Consider the following 21,760-nt stretch of genomic DNA (forward strand, 5'->3'; position numbering starts at 1 on the left):
TCAAAATTTCAAAAAACATGGGCTATAACCCATCGTTTTTGTCATTTCGTCATTTTTTTCAAATCCTCAAAAATGATGAAAAACTGCGAGCTATAGTATGCCGTACGATATGGGCTATAGCCCACGGTCCAAAATGATGAGAAACGAGGCTAACTTTTTTTTTCAAAATTTCAAAAAACATGGGCTATAACCCATCGTTTTTGTCATTTCGTCATTTTTTTCAAATCTTCAAAAATGATGAAAAACTGCGAGCTATAGTATGCCGTACGATATGGGCTATAGCCCACGGTCCAAAATGATGAGAAACGAGGCTAACTTTTTTTTTTTTTAATTCAAAAAACATGGGCTATAACCCATCGTTTTTGTCATTTCGTCATTTTTTTCAAATCTTCAAAAATGATGAAAAACGGCGCGCTATACTATGCCGTACGATATGGGCTATAGCCCACGGTCCAAAATGATGAGAAACGAGGCTAACTTTTTTTTTCAAATTTTCAAAAAACATGGGCTATAACCCATCGTTTTTGTCATTTCGTAATTTTTTTCAAATCTTCAAAAATGATGAAAAACTGCGAGCTATAGTATGCCGTACGATATGGGCTATAGCCCACGGTCCAAAATGATGAGAAACGAGGCTAACTTTTTTTTTCAAAATTTCAAAAAACATGGGCTATAACCCATCGTTTTTGTCATTTCGTCATTTTTTTCAAATCCTCAAAAATGATGAAAAACTGCGAGCTATAGTATGCCGTACGATATTGGCTATAGCCCACGGTCCAAAATGATGAGAAACGAGGCTAACTTTTTTTTTCAAAATTTCAAAAAACATGGGCTATAACCCATCGTTTTTGTCATTTCGTCATTTTTTAAAAATCCTCAAAAATGATGAAAAACTGCGAGCTATAGTATGCCGTACGATATGGGCTATAGCCCACGGTCCAAAATGATGAGAAACGAGGCTAACTTTTTTTTTCAAAATTTCAAAAAACATGGGCTATAACCCATCGTTTTTGTCATTTCGTCATTTTTTTAAAATCCTCAAAAATGATGAAAAACTGCGCGCTATAGTATGCTGTACGATATGGGCTATAGCCCACGGTCCAAAATGATGAGAAACGAGGCTAACTTTTTTTTTCAAAATTTCAAAAAACATGGGCTATAACCCATCGTTTTTGTCATTTTTTCATTTTTTTCAAATCCTCAAAAATGATGAAAAACGGCGCGCTATAGTATGCCGTACGATATGGGCTATAGCCCATGGTCCAAAATGATGAGAAACGAGGATAACTTTTTTTTTCAAAATTTCAAAAAACATGGGCTATAACCCATCGTTTTTGTCATTTCGTCATTTTTTTCAAATCTTCAAAAATGATGAAAAACGGCGCGCTATACTATGCCGTACGATATGGGCTATAGCCCACGGTCCAAAATGATGAGAAACGAGGCTAACTTTTTTTTTCAAAATTTCAAAAAACATGGGCTATAACCCATCGTTTTTGTCATTTCGTCATTTTTTTCGAATCTTCAAAAATGATGAAAAACTGCGAGCTATAGTATGCCGTACGATATGGGCTATAGCCCACGGTCCAAAATGATGAGAAACGAGGCTAACTTTTTTTTTCAAAATTTCAAAAAACATGGGCTATAACCCATCGTTTTTGTCATTTCGTCATTTTTTTCAAATCTTCAAAAATGATGAAAAACTGCGAGCTATAGTATGCCGTACGATATGGGCTATAGCCCACGGTCCAAAATGATGAGAAACGAGGCTAACTTTTTTTTTTTTTAATTCAAAAAACATGGGCTATAACCCATCGTTTTTGTCATTTCGTCATTTTTTTCAAATCTTCAAAAATGATGAAAAACGGCGCGCTATACTATGCCGTACGATATGGGCTATAGCCCACGGTCCAAAATGATGAGAAACGAGGCTAACTTTTTTTTTCAAAATTTCAAAAAACATGGGCTATAACCCATCGTTTTTGTCATTTTTTCATTTTTATCAAATCCTCAAAAATGATGAAAAACGGCGCGCTATAGTATGCCGTACGATATGGGCTATAGCCCATGGTCCAAAATGATGAGAAACGAGGATAACTTTTTTTTTCAAATTTTCAAAAAACATGGGCTATAACCCATCGTTTTTGTCATTTCGTCATTTTTTTCAAATCTTCAAAAATGATGAAAAACGGCGCGCTATACTATGCCGTACGATATGGGCTATAGCCCACGGTCCAAAATGATGAGAAACGAGGCTAACTTTTTTTTTCAAAATTTCAAAAAACATGGGCTATAACCCATCGTTTTTGTCATTTCGTAATTTTTTTCAAATCTTCAAAAATGATGAAAAACTGCGAGCTATAGTATGCCGTACGATATGGGCTATAGCCCACGGTCCAAAATGATGAGAAACGAGGCTAACTTTTTTTTTCAAAATTTCAAAAAACATGGGCTATAACCCATCGTTTTTGTCATTTCGTCATTTTTTTAAAATCCTCAAAAATGATGAAAAACTGCGCGCTATAGTATGCCGTACGATATGGGCTATAGCCCACGGTCCAAAATGATGAGAAACGAGGCTAACTTTTTTTTTCAAAATTTCAAAAAACATGGGCTATAACCCATCGTTTTTGTCATTTTTTCATTTTTTTCAAATCCTCAAAAATGATGAAAAACGGCGCGCTATAGTATGCCGTACGATATGGGCTATAGCCCATGGTCCAAAATGATGAGAAACGAGGATAACTTTTTTTTTCAAAATTTCAAAAAACATGGGCTATAACCCATCGTTTTTGTCATTTCGTCATTTTTTTCAAATCTTCAAAAATGATGAAAAACGGCGCGCTATACTATGCCGTACGATATGGGCTATAGCCCACGGTCCAAAATGATGAGAAACGAGGCTAACTTTTTTTTTCAAAATTTCAAAAAACATGGGCTATAACCCATCGTTTTTGTCATTTCGTCATTTTTTTCAAATCTTCAAAAATGATGAAAAACTGCGAGCTATAGTATGCCGTACGATATGGGCTATAGCCCACGGTCCAAAATGATGAGAAACGAGGCTAACTTTTTTTTTCAAAATTTCAAAAAACATGGGCTATAACCCATCGTTTTTGTCATTTCGTCATTTTTTTTAAATCCTCAAAAATGATGAAAAACTGCGCGCTATAGTATGCCGTACGATATGGGCTATAGCCCATGGTCCAAAATGATGAGAAACGAGGATAACTTTTTTTTTCAAAATTTCAAAAAACATGGGCTATAACCCATCGTTCTTGTCATTTCGTCATTTTTTTCAAATCTTCAAAAATGATGAAAAACTGCGCGCTATAGTATGCCGTACGATATGGGCTATGTTTGTTGAATGTAGCAACAATTCACCCAAGGGTACAAACCTTTGCCCTCATCAACACTTCTTGTTCTGCATCTGCACTTCAGGGCAGCCACAATTCCAACCAAGTTTCATAAAATACGGCATTCATGAATTTGACCCTGACCTGTTACACAAAACATTAAGGCTTATCTTGGTAACAATCTAACAAAGTCACACATGCGCGCGCGCGCACACACACACACGCACACACACACACACACACACACACACACACGTCCTATTAAATATCTCTAAAGGGTGATTTATATTTAGTTGTGCACCAATGCATCATGCTGGGACGTGTTGTGAGCTTGTAGATCGTCTGTTTTTGGTGCAAGACACGGCCGGCACGAGGAAGTATGAATCAGATGTTAAGCCTTTATGACCCACTTCATGCTGCACTTGACTGAACAAGACTAACACCTATAGTATATATATATAGTAGCCTACTAGGGTATTCATGCAATAAGTATCTATCCGTCATGAACACATGACCCCCACAACCCAGCAGCCAGTGCACTTTATTGATGGGATCAGCCAATTGACACAATTCAGAGCTGAGGTGATTCAGAGCCAATTGTGTCCAGAAAATGAGAGGATCAGTGTTGCTGTCTAGTGGGGTCTGATGGGAAATGACAGAGGAATCACAATTGTTGTCTTTACAGGTGACTTGGATTGATACATTGCGATGCGGTGGCAGCCGGCTCGATAACGCAGCAGGGAATCTGTCCAAATGCATTATGTCTAATCCCATTTGTCAACAGCAGACAGGCTTACATTTAGGGTCATTCTGTAGCAGCAAGACAAGCTAAACAAAACGCAAGCACAGCGCACACGCACACACACACACACACACACACACACACACACACACACACACACATGTTATTAGGGCCAATAAATATCCCCACATCTATAGTACAATATGAGAACTAGTCTAAGTGAGGATCTTTTTTCCTGTAGTCTGTAATCCTGGCATAGGTCAGTATAGTAGCCTACAGTGAGTGTGAGTGATGTGCAACCTGCGTTCATTGCACTAATAAGTCAAGACATAACATTATGTGTGTATAGATGAGCTCGTGGAGGGGGAGGGTCTTAGTATAGTTTCTTTATCCTTATTCTGCCAGATGACTCAACATTACATGCCTTTGATTTCTTAGTACAAGATATATGTGTCAATTGTGTGGCTCGATTGTCTGCAGTTGGTGGGGGATCCATATAAATAATAAACATCAGCCAGGTCTATCGTTCCTGAATGTGTTGCTTGATTGGAGAACAGCCTCTTTCTGTCAGCCAAGCCTTTTACTTATGCCTTAGTTTGTTTGGCTTTTGATGCATATTTAACTAAGTTATGCATATGCACGCAAAGTCTTCTAGTGTTGATTGAACTCGAGTGTACAATTATTTTTTTTAAATGCTCAGAAGGAACCGTTCTATTTGGGTCCATTTCTTACACCATCAGAGTCATATGACACTGATGCTTTTACAGTGCAAAGCAGTATACCGGTACTCTTGTCAGCCGGCCTAGTATTAGACTATTGTTTAACTTCACTGACCCGTGTCCACATGCATCATCATGAGAGAGAGTGAAATTGCATGGCCTTTCAGATGTTCAGATCATTTCACTTCACTATGCAAAGTCAAAGTGGGACAATTAATTCACAGGTGGATTTGCCATAATTCTACCAACGAGTTGAACCATAACTGGAAAACGGTCAGGTCACGGTGCATTCACTAAACTAATTAACTACGTCTTTTGCTCCCATTTTCTCTTGTGCCACAACCACCTTGTGGCAGAGGTAGTATGTTTGTGTGTGTGTGTGTGTGTGTGTGTGTGTGTGTGTTAATCACTTGTCTAAAGCCCTATGTAGGCTATAGACTTCCACTATTCGCTGATCTACAAGCTCACAACAACTCTGTCTGCAACTCTGCATCCATCTCTACAATCCATCTCTAGATAGATCTTCTGAATGGGAGAAAAACGTAAATGTTGAATTAAAAAATAAGTTATCAACCACTAAACCCATGAACCACTTAAACCAGAAATTGTAGACTAATACTTTCCCCTCTAAACCAAATATGTCATTGATGTCATTGAGAGTGCTTGTAGATCTGCTATTTATGCAGAATGTTCCACCCAGAATAGGGATGCTAGGGGTTAATACCGTATGCACTGGTTAACCCATTCAGGGCGGGAAGACCTTTTGGTGTTTTAAGCATTATGTTATACTTTAGCTATTGAAAAATAGCAAGCTCATCTACAAGAAAAATCTACAAGCTCGTAGTGCGGCACCGAGTGCCGCACTACGAGCTTGTAGATCTGCTATATTTGAAAAATGTTGTAAATGTGTGCAAATCTTTGAGTATATTCTTTCAGAGCGACGTTTTTCAATCAAATCTTTAGCTTCTGGGGGTCCCTGGAACAACATATTTTCAGATGGGGGTCGGTGGCCAATTCCATATAATTTCTGGGGTCCTTGACATGAAATATTGAGCACCACTGATATAGAAACATATTAGGTTTTACAAATTTCTAAATTTCGAAGTCAGGTCTAAATGGTTAATATAACTCTTCTTCTCTTATAGCTATTGATTGATTGATTGATTGAAATATGTATTAACAGTTTGCAGAATTACAGTACATTTCAAGCACAAACTCAATACAAAGACTGTTAACTGGGAGTGGACGACCCAATTAAGCATTACACTTGTTTACAACAGGGTCCACCTTACTCAATTCATCAAAACATTTAGAGACGTACAAATAGACACTTCTATATAGTTAAAGAACAGAACAGGAATTCATGTGAGGTGGGTTCGGGGGGTGAGGCTAAGTAGGAGCCTGACTAGTTTGTTTTGGGAGGTCTGGAGCCTTGTTTTAAGGGCCTTTGAGGTGCTGTGGTACCAAGAGGTGCATGCATCTTGTTCTTTGATTGACCTTTTTGATTACGTTGGTGGCCATTTTATCACCGGAAAGATTGGCCTCCAGGATGGAACCTAGGTAGGTAATTTCATCTTTTCGTGTGATAATATTGTCACCCACTCTAACCAAGAAGCCATCTGCCTTGCTGAGATTACTATTTGATCTGAAGTGAATGGATTCAGTTTTTCCCAGGTGTAAGGATAGTTTGTTATCAGCGAGCCAGGTGCAGATTCTACCGAGTTCAGAGCTGAGGGTCTTTTCAACCTGCAGCTCACATCTATCAGTCTATCAGCTATCAGTCATTCTGAGAGATGTGAGCAAATTAAGTAGCACTATGAACCCAGTGAGCTGATCAAGGACCCCCTGGTTCGATAGATGTTGCATTATAGATGGCCCCTTCACATGTCCTCCGTAGGATTTGAGTATAACACATTTGATCATTTTTAAGACTGGAAATAACACGCAAAGTGGAGATCTGAGAGTTGGCAACGACTTTAAAATAATAATTATGCTGTGTGATGTAGGCCTATTGAAATAGAAGCACAGTGTCAAGTTCCATGGCATTACCTGGAGAAACTAAACTTTCTCTTATTCTGATTGCATGTAAATTTCCGACTGGGTGGCCGGCCTCCAGTTATGTAGAAAAAATGTCCAGACAACTCAGTGGATCAGTGAACATGAAAGTTGTAGGTTGTCGGCCTACAAACGATCAGGATTAACATGCACATTTCGTTTGAATGATTTTAAACCACGATATTTCTATTTTATGGTTCACTGGTATTGAGCAAGTTCGACCTCCAAAGAGAGGGGGCAACCTTGACCCTCTACTTAAACATAAACTTTGGTTTAACAGAGTGGCCCAAAAATCTTTCTTTTCTGATATTACTATATATCTATATTTAATATGTTGATTTCATCCCCGGCACTTTGATATTTCACAATGTTGTGTTACAGCTGCATTGTCACATACACACCCATGCATACTGCCAGCACTTTTTCAAAACTGTTCCTGATCACTGTAGATGCCACATTGCTAATGCTGTGTTATTTTGACCGAGGAAAGTAAATGCAAATAATCCAATCCACATAAAAACTTAAATCATCAGACCTGGAAAAAATTTGCCATTGTATGAAATTAAAAGGCCTTTAAATATGTCAAGTAGTATCTTTATGATTAAATGTTGATTAACTTACAGGGTTAAAAAATATATATCTTTCAGATGAATATTTCGCTGTCTCTGAAAAAGACATCACAGCAAGGCCAGAAGTAATGTATGTGGTTTACATGAGTATGAATAAGTGAAAATGCAGGGGGGGGGGGGGGGGGTCCCAGGGGTTTGTAAATTCATCAGATAAGAGATGCAAGACATGTAAAAACTGAAGATCAGAAGACGTTCATTTTCCTTTTGATACCAAACACATGTTTCATAAAGCACCAATTAAAATATGCTTTAAATGCTTATTATGCAAAACAGTGATGTTTTGAGTTGCTGGTATAACTCTCCGGTAACATCACAATGACTGTATGTATGATCTGAGAGATTTAATTTAGTTGGTATGGGAAGTTATGGGATCTGAAATCTAACTTAGTTCGTATGGGAAGTTATGGGAACTGAGATCTAATTTAGTTGGTTTGGTAAGTTATGAAATGCATTGCACTTTTGTTTATTCCAGGTGAGGAACTTTCAAGAAGTCATTGTATAGGCTATATATAAAATGGGAGGGGGGGATAATGAGCTTTTCGGTTGCTGTCTTATGTCTAAATGCTCTAATTTGATAATTGTCCAACCATGGAATCAACTTGCAGCTGCACCATTCACACGACCCACTACTAGCCCAAAGTAAGTAATTGTCACATCACAGGTTTGTGAAGTGCTCTTTAACTTTTTCAAAGAGCATTTCATAAGACCTGGTACTTAATTAAGACACGCACAATGGCTGTCTCCTAACTCAACCATTCAACCTATGTCCTGAGTCATGTGTGTCTACAGTCTACAATATTGTATGTCTGCCCATTCAGGCACTGTTAGTGGAGACATGCAGTGATTGTTTAAACTGCACAGCAGCAACTTGTCATTGTTGACAGGTCAAAGGGGAGAGATAAGTCAGGTGAATCATCTGAATAAACAGAGTAGAACTTCCTTTTCAGTTTTCATGTTGCAACTGATTCAGAGACGAGTTCAAACCAAAGTTAATATTTAGGCAATTATAAAAGCTATAGGACCTGGGGACATGCATGTTGGGAACGATGAAAGTCCTTCCATTTATATTGGGTATGCAGCACAAGCGCTACGAGAAGCTTGGCCAATCAGTTAAGCTGATGGGTTGGGTTGGTCAATCACGGAAGCCGATTCATACAAGTTTCTACTTTCTACCCGACAGCAACGATATATAATCATCATTTCTCCGCCGCTGCAGTTTGGCTAGAGCCCTGTCATATTGATATTGTATCAATATTATCTTCTCATCAGACCTGTGGTCAGACAGATACAGATATTCGTGGTTGTTTGGTTCTCGGAAATCGTTAGTCCATCCGAATCAACATTCGTCACTGCAAACCTCGGGGTCATCATGAGTCACTGCACAGGCCAAGTTTGAGACTGTTTGGTAGAACGCTGGGCATCCTTACTGTATATTTGATTATAATTGTCTAGAGCGTGTGAGGGTGGTCAGAGGGTGTACTGTACTTCACAAACATAACCTATTTTTGTTATCTCTCACACTGAAAACAATTAATAAATAATATTATGGATTCACTTTTTTAGCTTTTATTAATCAAGCAAATATTTTTACTGGACGCAAACAAAGGTCCTTCCTGCAGTTTGGAAGAAGAAAATGGAAATTAAATCAACACCTTCCGTACTGCATGAGATGAGAATCATTATCAGCACGTCTGTGAATAGGTGGGAAATGAACAGATGTGATGAAAACTCAATCTAAGGTCGGTAATTGCATAATGCCAATTACCATCCCAAAATGAAACCATCAAATTTTCAATATGAAAACACACACACTTGATGTTTGTGTAATAACTTCTCAGTTTTTGAGTTGTTAGTTTGACAAAATTCTTGTCAGGTGAAACCTGACCTATTAAGCTGTCTTAATGGTCTTCACATTGTGTTCATCACTGAAGCTATCATGTTTGCACTATTGATAAAACAAATGTTTTTAGTTTACCGTAGTTTATATTCTGCTAATATATTGATTAATTAATTAATAACTGATAATATTGTAATAATTTTAACTTGTTTATCCTATATCCTGTATGAGCTCTCTGTCCTGATGGATTAAATTGGTTTACTAAATAGCTGGATAGACAGGGAGACTATTAATGAACAAAAACACTGAATAGCAATGAATACTGAGAATATAGAGCTATTTAAGACACTTCACTTACTCCCCTTAAACAAAAACAAACTATACTTCCAGATTATAACTAAAGGACAACTACTTTTTAAACACAGAAGATGTGAAGGGTATACACGGTAAAATACAGTGTTAATTTAACTCTGAGAAAGAGGAAACTTTATTTTCTCAGATTTCTCAGATTCTCAGATTTAAATCAATCCGAATGAGAGAGATTGTGACAGGATGCAGGTGACGGCATCTTCTTTCATTTTCTTTCACTTATTTTTTTATTGAAAAAGGATTTCAAGAAAACATACATACAAGGTTACAAACAAAAAGGTAAAACTAAAAAGACATGACAAGACAAAAAGGCTGCATTCTACTCAATAGTTTTTACTGTATTTGTTTTAGGTTTTGTCATACATTGTCAATGGGTGCGACGACATCTTCTTGACTCATTCCTTCTACGCAGCATTAGGATTGCTGATCTTTCCCATGAAGAGGATGCTCCTGGTGGAGTGCTCCAGGATGAAGACCAGGAAGGGCCTGTCGAGTTTCATAGTGTCTGGCATGCTCATGGGCATGATCTCAATAGTGGTGGCGGCAGCCGCCTCCGTTCCCGTCTCATCCACGCTCAGAACGGCCTTATGAGACACCTGTAGAAGAACCAGGAAGGTGTGGTGAAAAGATCTTTGTCGTACAAATGGAAATAGAATTGCCGGTCTACAAGAAAGACTTCATCGTAGGACGGATGATAAATTAAGCATAACTCTGCAAGTACATAATTATGAAACTGTTCATGCCCATTTATATATATATATCATATATTTCAACTTTTCACATACACCCATTATTTCCACATAGATCACAAGGCATTTTTATCCTGTAAGAACCATATGATGCACATCATCGGCTGTCCTACCTTGGAGACCTTGAGCCTTGGCTCCACAGAGATGCCGGAGAAGTCGGCGGTATCTCCGAAAGCATCGGTGATGCCCATCTCCTTCAATGTGCCCTCCAGGGAGGCGGAAGCTGAGATGGAAAACTTGGGCAGGAACAGATCCACCGAGCTGGAGCACACATGAGTAACACATCAGTGAAAGTCAGTGTTATGCCGTTTGTAAGAAAATTAAAATACAGGCTCCAAATTCCGACAAGCACTCACCGAAAAAAAGAATACAGAAAATACGGGATTAGTTGGGGAAGGCTTGGGTTCAGTTTTGAGGGCAGTATTTAAAGATGAGAGGGTGGGTTCAGTTTGAGTTCCATAGAGAGGGTGATGGCAACTGAAAAAGCGCCGAGACCCTCCATACATTATACACTAAACATACGGTTTATACATTTAACTGAACAAACTGGTGGCTGACTCAATCATGCATACACAATATAATCCATAATGTTAATTTAGTTGATAGACCTAGATGGCACTGGTTCTCAAAAACTGGGTCTGGGGACCCCCAGGAACAGTTTAAAACACTTAAGGGACCACTTCACCATTATCACTAGGCACATTTGGTCATTTCAAAAAAGATGTTAAACCTTTTATTTTTATTATTTTATTAGTAGAATATCTATTTCAGAATGCTAATGCAAATTAGCCTGGAATCCAAATCCCCATTGATGATGTCATCGTGGTTTCTGACCTGTCCATAGCCCAGAGTGATTAGACAGAAATTGCATATGGTTTTGGGGAGCGAATTGAACCCCCTTCTACTAAGGAGGTGCCTGCCACAAACTCCTTTCACGTATTTGTGGCCAAATACATGTCAATTTTGGGTCCTAGAGTCTAGGACCTAGACATGCAAATGTTTGAGAACCACTGCTTCACACATGACCATTTGTTGCAACATGCAACTTCTTACAAACATTACCCCCAATGGCAGTTGCAAGGAGTTGCCTTGGTGTGGTTGACCTTTAAACTGTTTTGTTGCCAGGAGTTTGGACTAGTAGCATGGGGCGATTTGGGTTTAAGAGTTAAATTAAATGAACACTCAGGATTTTACAGTGTATATCAGGCTAATCTCCAACTGAACAAATTCAACAAAAACCTTTCCCAGAAACTCATACAATCGTTAAAAAAGCAAACCCTTTTACCTCCTGAAGAGGGAGTCGTGCCAGCGTTTGATGTAGTCCTTGTTGATGTTTGCCTCCACCTCCTGCATCTTGCCCTCGTCAGGCAGTACGATCATCATGGAGGTGTTGCTCTTGTAGGGCAACAGTATGACAGAGGTGTGGTTCGTCGGGTCCTGGTAGAAGTCGTAGCGGCCGGTCCTCTTCATCATGTCCACCTTGACTGTCAAGGTGTCGTCCACCTTGAAGTCTTCCTTATATGTCTGCGAGGCCTCAAATGGTTTCTCCCACTTCCCTGTACGAGGCCACATTTAATGCTGGTGTTAATTCAACTCACGGAGTGTACAGATGTAGCCAAATGGACACTTGGGGGTCTATTTTATTACATTGGTACACTTTGTACACTCTCTACAAATGGATAAATGAACACTGAGAATTGGTACTGTATAAGAGAGCAAATATTGACTATCATGGGTTTGTTTTTTTTATTATTGCCATTCATTCTTTTGCTGTGTGGAGGGAAGATTAAATTATAGAGACTGTGAGTAATAAAATTCAAATAGATTCCAGTATAATCCATAAACATCATATATCATCTATGTTTGCAGGGCATAAGGATGTAATACCAGTGCATTGTTGCTGTCTCACGCACTGTATATCCTTATGAAAAACTAAAACTAATTATGTTTACCAACAGACGTTCAATGCACCAGTCGACCACAGTTTAGTTTAGATGTTGTCTGAGAGCGGGGAGGATTTTCATGACATGCAGTTGCCAAGGTACAGTATATAAACTACACGCAGCAACTGCCACGCAGGCAATCAACCAAAGCTTGTTGTGTACGTCTCTGCATTAATGAGTTTGTTGCACACAAATGCTTGTGAATGATGCATCTCCTACCTCTGAAGAAGACATAGTTGATCAGCACCATGGCCGTGTCAGCGTCCACAGAGGTCAGCAGGTCTGTGATCTTGTCCTGGGTCTTCTTAGCAATGAAACCGTTGATCTGGGCTAGGGCTCCAGCCGCATTGGCAAAGTCGACGAACATGGCCTCGCTGGCATAGTAGTGCTTGATGTCCGCGAGGAACTTCTCCGGGTTCTTGAAGCCTTGGCGCAGGGCCACGGCGTTGCCGATGTCCAGCTGCTGGGCGTCGCGCTGGTGAGCGAGCATGTGAATGAGGTGCTCGTAAGCCTCGTTCACCTGGGCCTGCGACATGGGGCGTAGTAGCCCAGGGTTGTTGTAGCCCAGGGTGCTGAACATCTGGTTGTGGGTGTCACCTCTGGCTCCTGTGGCCAGCATCGCAAGGGCGGTTGCGATGCCCAGCGGGGAGTAGAAGATGTTCTCGCCGGCGGCAGCCTTGGCGCGCAGGTTCTTGTAGAGGGCAAAGGCAAAGTCAGCGTTTGGGGGAGACAACTTGAGGCAGATTTCCTCCCCGGCGTGGGTGTGGGCCGCACCGGAGCCGTGGTGGAGGTGGTGAAACTGCTTCTCAGTGTGGCCCATGTGGTCTCCAATGTGTGGCATGGCCAGAGCCACGGCCAACAGTGCCGCAAACGCACAAATAGAAAGGCCACGCATCTCTATCACCTGTGAAGAAGGAATCAAAGGATTGCATTGTATTATTTATTTCTTAATCTATATTGGTTTTAAATATTCATCTATAACAGAGAGGCTTCAGTCTGTAAAGGAGTTTGCTAAACTGCCATAGGACGCACAGGACCACAATGAAATAAAGCCCTCAGGCCTTTTGGTTTTATCATTTTAGAATTCACTCACTCACTCAAGCCATCTGACCTGAAATATCTTTACAAATCATTTTCCATAACACAGGATGAATGCTAAATAGATTAAATTAGCCAGCAGGGACAAGCATATATTGCATATAAACTGCTCTTTAACTTATAATCTGATAACTGCTCTCACACACAATCATACATTTACAGCTACCACAAATCTACTCATAATGAATTCTTCTAAAGATCCAAATAGGAATGTTATCACATCAGTAGCTGGGAAAAAAAGTTGCAACACACTTACCTTCAGTGTCTTCTTCACCGAAGACAGCTTGGCAGCGATGTGTACGGTTATATGGTCCTGGGTCAGCTGACCAGCCTGCCAATGATTTACTCTGCTCTGCACAATGCTCTTTGTGATGTAACATAATTCACTCAGATCTCAGGACTGAAGCCTGGCTTCTGAGTGGGGTTTGGTGTAAATATTTAGGCTCTTTAAAGCCTGATTTCTCCTGCCTTGCATCACTCCACATCAATAAATGATTGGAGCGAGCCATTGACACAGAGGATTGACTAAACTCTGAAAATGTAAGGGTTCACTTGAACACTTTCAGAGTAAAGGATTTTATTGTATAGCCAAATTAGATTATAGTAGACATTTTCCAGTGATGGATATGCCTATTTTGTTGTCTGTCTGTCGGTCTGCACTGCAGGCATGTGTTCTGGCTGGGTAATCTCGGAAACCACTGTCGAAATCAGTGCCAAACTTCCACCCCACATTTTTGTTGCCCTCCTCATGTCTGGCTTTCCCCCGTGACGTCATGTGGCAGCCAAGTCTATGGACTTTTTATGCTTAGTCTTATTCATATCATCCATACCTAATGTGACTGTGGAAAAGAACACAAACTACCTTGATGTTTTTGCTCAGATTTGTGTACATGTGAAAAATAGAAGGCTATAGCTACTGTGCACCCTCAGTTTGTCCTATTTTGTCAAATAAACAGCTATTTCTATTTATTATTATGTAATATTTTCATACTTTGTATAAAATATTTTATCATTGCTAACTCTCAAGTTCAATTAATTATTAACGTGGACTTAAAATCGTAATTTTTTGATTTGATGGCCTTGCTGCTCCGGCAAGTGGCTTTGCCCTGCATGAAATTCCATGAAATCGTGAAATTCCAAACTACATGAAAGAACATAAAACTGTCATCTGCATGCAGTATTTAATGACACATTTATATCTTTGAACACATACCCAGGTTCCATCTAACACCACATTAGCTGTCTGACGGCAATAAATGTGTCCTGGTGGGAGACTGCAGGCTGATTCATTGGTTGACATTTCTGTCATTCGTGACAGATCTGCTGTGTGACTCATCAAACACTTCTCTATTCATCACTTTCCACAAACCAGGCTAAATATCACTGTGACGTCCCCACAAGGCTAGTGTCTAATGGCACGGTATAAATGAGCTAATGTCCCATGGCTACTGAACTCTATTGTTATGTGAAAATCCTGCTGTTTTTTCATGTTTGATGCAGAGTAGGCCTATGTTAGAGTTCAACAGGTGAATGGCTTGTAGGGTGCAGAAGCGACAAAACGGAATACAGTTTTGAGAGGAAATGTTTTCTGTAGGCTAGAGAATGGCGAAGTGGAAATGTAATCGCGATGAATGGATTGGTACAATAATGTTTCCAGCCATGGTGAGACTACATGCAGTTATCAGGTCGACAGATTCGAGAGAACACATGAGTTTTATCACCAGAAAAGCAAATGGATCAAATTTAAGTCATGTACAGGGCCTGCCACCAATAATCCGGTTACCAGGTGGCAGGTGAGTATAAGTAAACGCTACTATTATTTAAATACCCAGAAAACAATTTCCACTGGTTGGAGTCAGGTTAGGCCTACGGAGCCCCGGTCCGAAATCTTAAATTGCCCTGGCGTATAACAGAGACTTAAGGGCTTTTTGAGTGGTGCAACCACTCCAAGGGACAGCATTGTCCGTGTTCACCGATGTGTCCGCGTGACGTTAATGAGCACGAGAATGAGTACCAGTAGGGGCGATGTTGTGCGCTGTTGTGCCAGAAACAGAGAGTGCTGCACTGTTGCCTGCTAATGAGAGAGAGATAGAGGAGAGGGGGGGGGGGGTAGGGGGGGGGGAGTTGCACCACTCAGTTCACATGATTTTGTAACTGTCTTTAGCTCTACAATGTCCCTCTGGACTAGTGAGACACACCCCCAGTGTCCCCGGCGGGGATCAAAGGTATAACGTCGTATAGGTTGCACCAGGTCTGAAGGACTTGATATTGGTCAACAACACATTTACGTTATTCAGCAATACTGCATATCTGATGACAGAATATACAGATATAATACAGATATTAATTTTGTACAGTGTTTTTACAGTTTATGTAGATGTTATTGAGCTATTTTGGGTTGTTTTTAACCATATGCATGTAAGAGATATGATATACCTGAATATCTGGGATTCATAAATTACCGATCTACATAAAATCCTACAAATCCTATAAAAATGCTAAATAAAAAGCTTAAAAAGTCAAACATCTGCTTTGTCACTTCTTGCATAATATGCCATTTGTTCACAAGATTGGGGCAAAAAGTGAAAAATCTGTCTATGCCTTGCGAAAATTAACTTTGTCACTCATGCCAATGGATGATGCCCATGTGCAATTTCAAACTTGCCAATTCACTGAGGAGAAAAAAATATATGTGAATTGAGTGACAGGTCAATAAACAGCTTGGGAAAAGTGGAAAGAAAATCTGCTTTGTCAGTCGCTGCATAGGCTAAGCTATGGCAATGCTCAATGTCTATGGCCTTTCTTGTCTACCACCTATTTACAAATGCTTTTCCCTCAGTGAGTTTTTGCTGACACACCAGAAACTGTTTGTTTTTGCAAAAGCCTTTCCCTTGACCTGAGTGAAGTTTAGTTACTGTATAGCACATTTCATTGTCACCAGAAAAAAAGGACGGATGTTTTCGATGAATCCATCATGGTTAAATTGGAGTTTGAAGTTACAAACAATGCGTTTGTATAGGAATTAATTAAATTCCTATATACTGAATCAAGCAACTTAAAAACTGTCTGGAGTGTTCACATAAGCCTGAGTATAGACTCATTTAATAGAAAATAAGAACTAGAACTGACACAGCCATGGGTAGTCAACGCATCCTGGCAGAAGTAAAATTTATGCTCACAGGAGTGAACTTGATGAAAGTATTATCTGCCTCATGCTGATGAGGAGTGGATGCTACATTTCCAGAATCGGTTGGGTGCTTGATAATGTAACAGAGGGTATGATGCGCGTGACATTATCATCATACCAGGAAGTTATGCGGGGAACGCCTACAACTTTTCTGGCATTGACTGATATGATTGCATTAAACAACGTTAAAAACATTAAACTCACTTTGCCAGGTCAGCTTTGCCACTCGATTTCCTCTATACTTTTATAGTTTTTAATCTGCTAAATGAATGTACAATATTCTTACAGCAAGAATTTCAGTATGTATATATACGATTATGTTGGGTTATGGTTACGACATTACAGTCCATTTCATCTACAAGTGTGTCGCTTGGTATTTACTATTTTCACTAGTACTGTGGCTATATATATATATATATTTTATTTTTTTTAAATGAAAGACAGTTTTGCATGGCGTTACACTTTGTTCCAGTTATTTACAGTATCAAGACAAGAATTGAGAGGAAAAACTAGCACACAGGGTCCTGCCTTGTCCTGGGAAGAGTCATGAGTGCCATTAGCCTTGCAATCCTGGATCCGGCGGCTTTTTACTGCAGGTGGTAACTCAGAAAGCCTCTTGGGGCTGGAAGCAGCAAAATAAGAAAGACACGTCTATAGGATGACTGCACAATTTACCTTTCTTCTTAACTCGTTTTCAGTGCTACGGTAGGAATGTAGAATTACCCTGTATAATTCCCCAAACATTTACGCTCTCTACATTTATCGAAGCAAGTGTCAGGCAGTGAAGCCGTATGTGTGACGCCAAACCCCTGTTACGATTACACAAAGATTAGGTTGATGAGCCAGAAGGTCATGAGAGAAGGGATTCTTCCAGTCTTCCAGGGATTGCAGCCCTGCTTTGGGCAGGAGGATGGAACACTTAGGCCAGGCCCCCAGAGTAGGGCAGGGCAGCTGGTGTCATACAGCATACTAAACTCACCGGAGCCCTCCCCGAGTATCACTGGCACGTCCTCTCTGGCTGTGTTGTTCAGCTGTTACTCTGTGTGGCACCGCACTCAAAAGGCATGTTCCCACTGACCTTATTAACTGAACATTTAGTCAGATTTAGATTCAGGCATACATTATGGCCCATGAACTGTAAAGGTCGGCAAGTGAATGACAGTTATTCTGTTCACCCAGCCCTACACTCAAATACAGCCTGATTTATGCTTTAGGCTAAAGCGTTGTGTGGCATGTCACTTGACAAAAATAACGTGTTTTGAAAGAAGTGTCAAAATAAATTATTTTTGAAGAGCTGTTGCAGCTTTTGAGTGCTGTTGAGGACTCTTTGTCAACGATGCTTCATGCTTTATAGTACAAAAACATGAAACTATACTGCACCACAAAGCCAAAGTGCAGTAACTACGGAAAAAGATAACTCATAAATGGGTTTAAAAGTGTAAAAAAAACTAGGCAAATTTGACCTTTTGGATACACAAATAAGTTGGTATGTTCAAAAATGTAGTTACTGCACTTTGGCTTTGTAGGGCAGTATTCCAGACATTGGCTGGAATTCTGCATTGCTTTTGTCCTCTTTTCAATTATTTCCACATAGTTTGGTCTGGCATAGTCTTTACCCATCCATTTTTGAATGCCGTAACCTTCTTGTGTTTTTGGACGGTTCCTGAAATATTGAAGTTGAAAAGGGAAAGTTAAAAGCACACTTAAAATGTTCTTCCACTGAGCATGCTCTACGTGCTGCATTCGCAGGACTGGACTACTGATTCTACCTCAAGGTACAAGGTAACCTCAACTCCTCTTTCTGTTTATTTTTCATGTCTCGCCAGTACGTTGTTTGGAGCTTGTGTCACTGTGAACTACGTTTGAATTAAACAGTGGCAAAATGTCCTTTCTGGTAGAATATATTCTACGAGTGTAGTGTAAGAAGTTTAAGATTCCTGGTAGCCTTGCAATTCTTAAAAAAGTGATTCAATGTAGCTAGCTTTAGAAACACTTTTTAGAAAACAGCCACGTCCTTCACGGTCTGCACTAGATAGCATATACCCACATGAACCCTAGTGTCCCTATCTTGGCATGTTATAATACGCAAACATACAAAAATACGCTAAAATAGACAAGCTCACAATTTGTGTCATAACAACAAGCACTGTGAGACTGAATCTATCTGCTAGTTTCGTTACTTGACTTAGCATATTGGGTTAAATAGTTATGGCTCAGCCATAGGCCACAGTCCCTTGGCTCGGACCCCTGCCTGTTGAACACGAGCATTGAGCTCCAATTCCCTGACCCACAGCTGACCACACCTGTGGCACGCACGTCGCACTCAGGGACGTTTTTGTTGTTTTTAATGACGACATTGATGTATTGCAATCCAAATCAAATGAGATGTGTTTAGTTATTGTATATTTAGTTTTATTAGGGTGATTTTGACACTCCCTCAAAAGGTATTCGGCCAAAACGACTGCCAGTGCGGTGGGGGTCGGCCTTAAAAAAAAAGGGTACTCTAGCCCAGGGGCCTCAACTCATACTCAATACATCCAGCACTGCACGCACTTTGAACCCTGACCTCTCACTATCGCTTTGCACAGCTCTCATGGAGCAGCTATGGTGGGCTGAACGCTCTGTGCTCTGTGTAGTTGGCCGACAGCTCCAGGGGCATCCAGGGACTGGCTGCGGATAACCCGATCCAGAGACCAGTGACAATAGAGGCAGAGTTGATGCCAGCCTTGGGGGGGAAGGGGGGGGGGGGACACAGGAAGATTCGGTTGCTGCTGAACGCAAGAGTGGTGGCGCATTACGGGTTCCAGTAGTCAAGCCATGGTGGCGTCCAAATGCCAGAAGCAGTGTCTGTCAAGGCCTGACGTATTAACCACTTAAACCCCATATGGTTGAGCGTAGTCCCTCAGGGCTCTATAGTAGTGTATTTTCAGTTTGCCGTTATGTTGGGGGAAGCTTTCGCTGGAAATACTCGATCGACAACCTCCGCAACGCGTTGTGAGCTTGTTGATTGGCTATTTCCTGCGAACTTTTTCCCCACAATATATCGTTAAGTGGTTAAGCTTCCATTGCTGGACTTTTGCCCTCCTACTTGCTGAGGCGCTTCGTCTGCAACCGCTGTAACACTTTACATACAGTACATAATGATAATGTACAGTATTTTCTCTTTGTCCTGCCCTGGCCTTATCCATGAGTGCTATACAAGTCGATCTCGTGTAAGGCCGGACAAACTCCAGGTTGTCCTCCTGGCTATGCGCGGGGGTGGAGATGGTGATGAAAATATATTGATTTGTGTGTTGTTGACCCATCGGTTGAGCTCAAAGCAAATAGCACCAGTTTTTTTTAGAAATTCTCTGAATCTCAAAAAAGTGGTGTGTGTGTATGTGTATTTTGTGTATAGTGGAAAATGTGGACTTATGGCTCTCAGCCCACAGTACACAGACTGGTCAACATGAATTCTGAACTCTTATGTAACTGCATAGGCCTATTTGTACAGCAAATAATAGTGCTATATTTCACTCTACACAGTTTATTGCACATCATGCTTTTAAAAACATAACGGAAATGGAACCTGAGATAATGGTAAGGTTTGATGAAAATGCTGAAATAAGCAAAACAAGCAATATATTCTGTGAAAGATGCATTAACCAAGCCTTGTGCATCACAAATAGCTGATATACAAGCTCACACCGCATTACATCGCAGGCAGCGTGTTGTGAGCTTGTAGCTGTACTAGTTTCTTTTTTCTTTTTATTATTAATGACATGCCACAAATTGACATGCTAAGTTGAAAGTGGTAAATTGATCACTGCCAGCTTGATGTTACCCTAACACCAACACAAATATCCTGAGAGTTCAAATTGAATTCTCAAAGCAAACGTAACCCAACCTCTGTTATACATGCAAGCTGTCCTTGGTACAAAACTGTTGGCGGCTATGGTGCAGCACTGCCACCCTGTGGCCACAATGTGTTTTGGAGGCAGTTTTAAAATAAGTAGCCTGAGACATTGCAAAAAAGCAGAGCCTATTGCATAATGCATTCAGTCCTTGTGACAAGGGTGACCCGATGTCCCCCTTTTGTGACTAGGGTGACCCGATGTCCCCCTTTTGTGACTAGGGTGACCCGATGTCCCCCTTTTGTGACTAGGGTGACCCGATGTCCCCCTTTTCGTGGGATAGTCAAATGCCCTAGTAGTTAGTCCAGTTCAGTTTTAGATTTCTCTCTTTTCCTGCAAGATGCGTTTTTAAGCATGTTAAAATAACATGAGAAATATCCCCTAGCCTAGGCTAGTATCAAGTCGCTAGTATCAACATGTATCAAGTCGCCCATACCACCCATATAACAAAACGATAGGCAATAATAATTATTAGGCCTATGGTCGAATATGACATCAAATAATTTAATATTGCTATTAAACCCCGTCCTGTCCCGTCCCACACAAGCAATACCTTCTTCCCCTCAAATGAACAGTTTGGATCTGGTCACCCTACTTGTGACCAGTGAATTTTAACCCATTAAGACCTGAGGCTGGCTCTACGAATGCCTTCTAAAATCAGTAGTTCTCACACTTGTACATCTGCTATTTTTGTTAGCCAATGCAATTTCTTTTAAATGACACATATGCTTTCCCGGTTGTATAGGGTGTTGTGATAAGCAATCATTTTTGCCAAATAACTGCATAACAGGATACTGATTGGAACACTTTTATCCCGATTTAAAATAACCCAATTCATCTCATTTGGCAAAAGGAATCACATAAATGTGTTAATTTAGCTGCATAAATACTAAATGATCTGAGACCAGAGTGTGCATTTTATGAAGAATTAAGTGGGGTGGACCGTTTGTCAACGTGGGTTCCGGAGACCACCAGGGGTCCAAATTAACCCTTAGGGGGACTCCAAGAGTGTACATGGAACCAAATGGCCCCATGAGAAGGATTTTATAGTGTAGACAAATAATAATTTGGTCACTTGAGATATTTGTCACTGTATATTTGCAGGCGGTGAGATGTTTCCTCTGTATTTAACCCATACTAAATAACAGTACCAGTGGGCACTATGGGGCAGCGCCCAGAGAGC

The 21,760-nt window shown here is 40.4% G+C and overlaps 1 protein-coding gene across 1 annotated transcript; it reads right to left on the reverse strand.

The window, feature by feature from the left end:
• Positions 1-10,111: 10,111 nt before the first annotated feature.
• LOC308334846 (alpha-1-antitrypsin homolog) lies at positions 10,112-13,831 on the reverse strand (the record flags this gene model as incomplete). Its single annotated transcript, XM_080791720.1, has 5 exons — positions 13,754-13,831; positions 12,619-13,303; positions 11,742-12,012; positions 10,570-10,717; positions 10,112-10,303 (listed from the first exon to the last, which is right to left on the reverse strand). Exons 2-5 carry the CDS (start codon positions 13,292-13,294, stop codon positions 10,112-10,114), a joined length of 1,287 nt encoding a protein of 428 aa, XP_080647846.1. The 5' UTR covers positions 13,295-13,303; positions 13,754-13,831.
• Between the last annotated feature and the right edge of the window lie 7,929 nt (positions 13,832-21,760).

This window comes from Protomyctophum bolini, assembly GCF_963924005.1.
Source record: "Protomyctophum bolini genome assembly, chromosome: 19".
Classification (NCBI taxonomy): Eukaryota; Metazoa; Chordata; class Actinopteri; order Myctophiformes; family Myctophidae; genus Protomyctophum; species Protomyctophum bolini.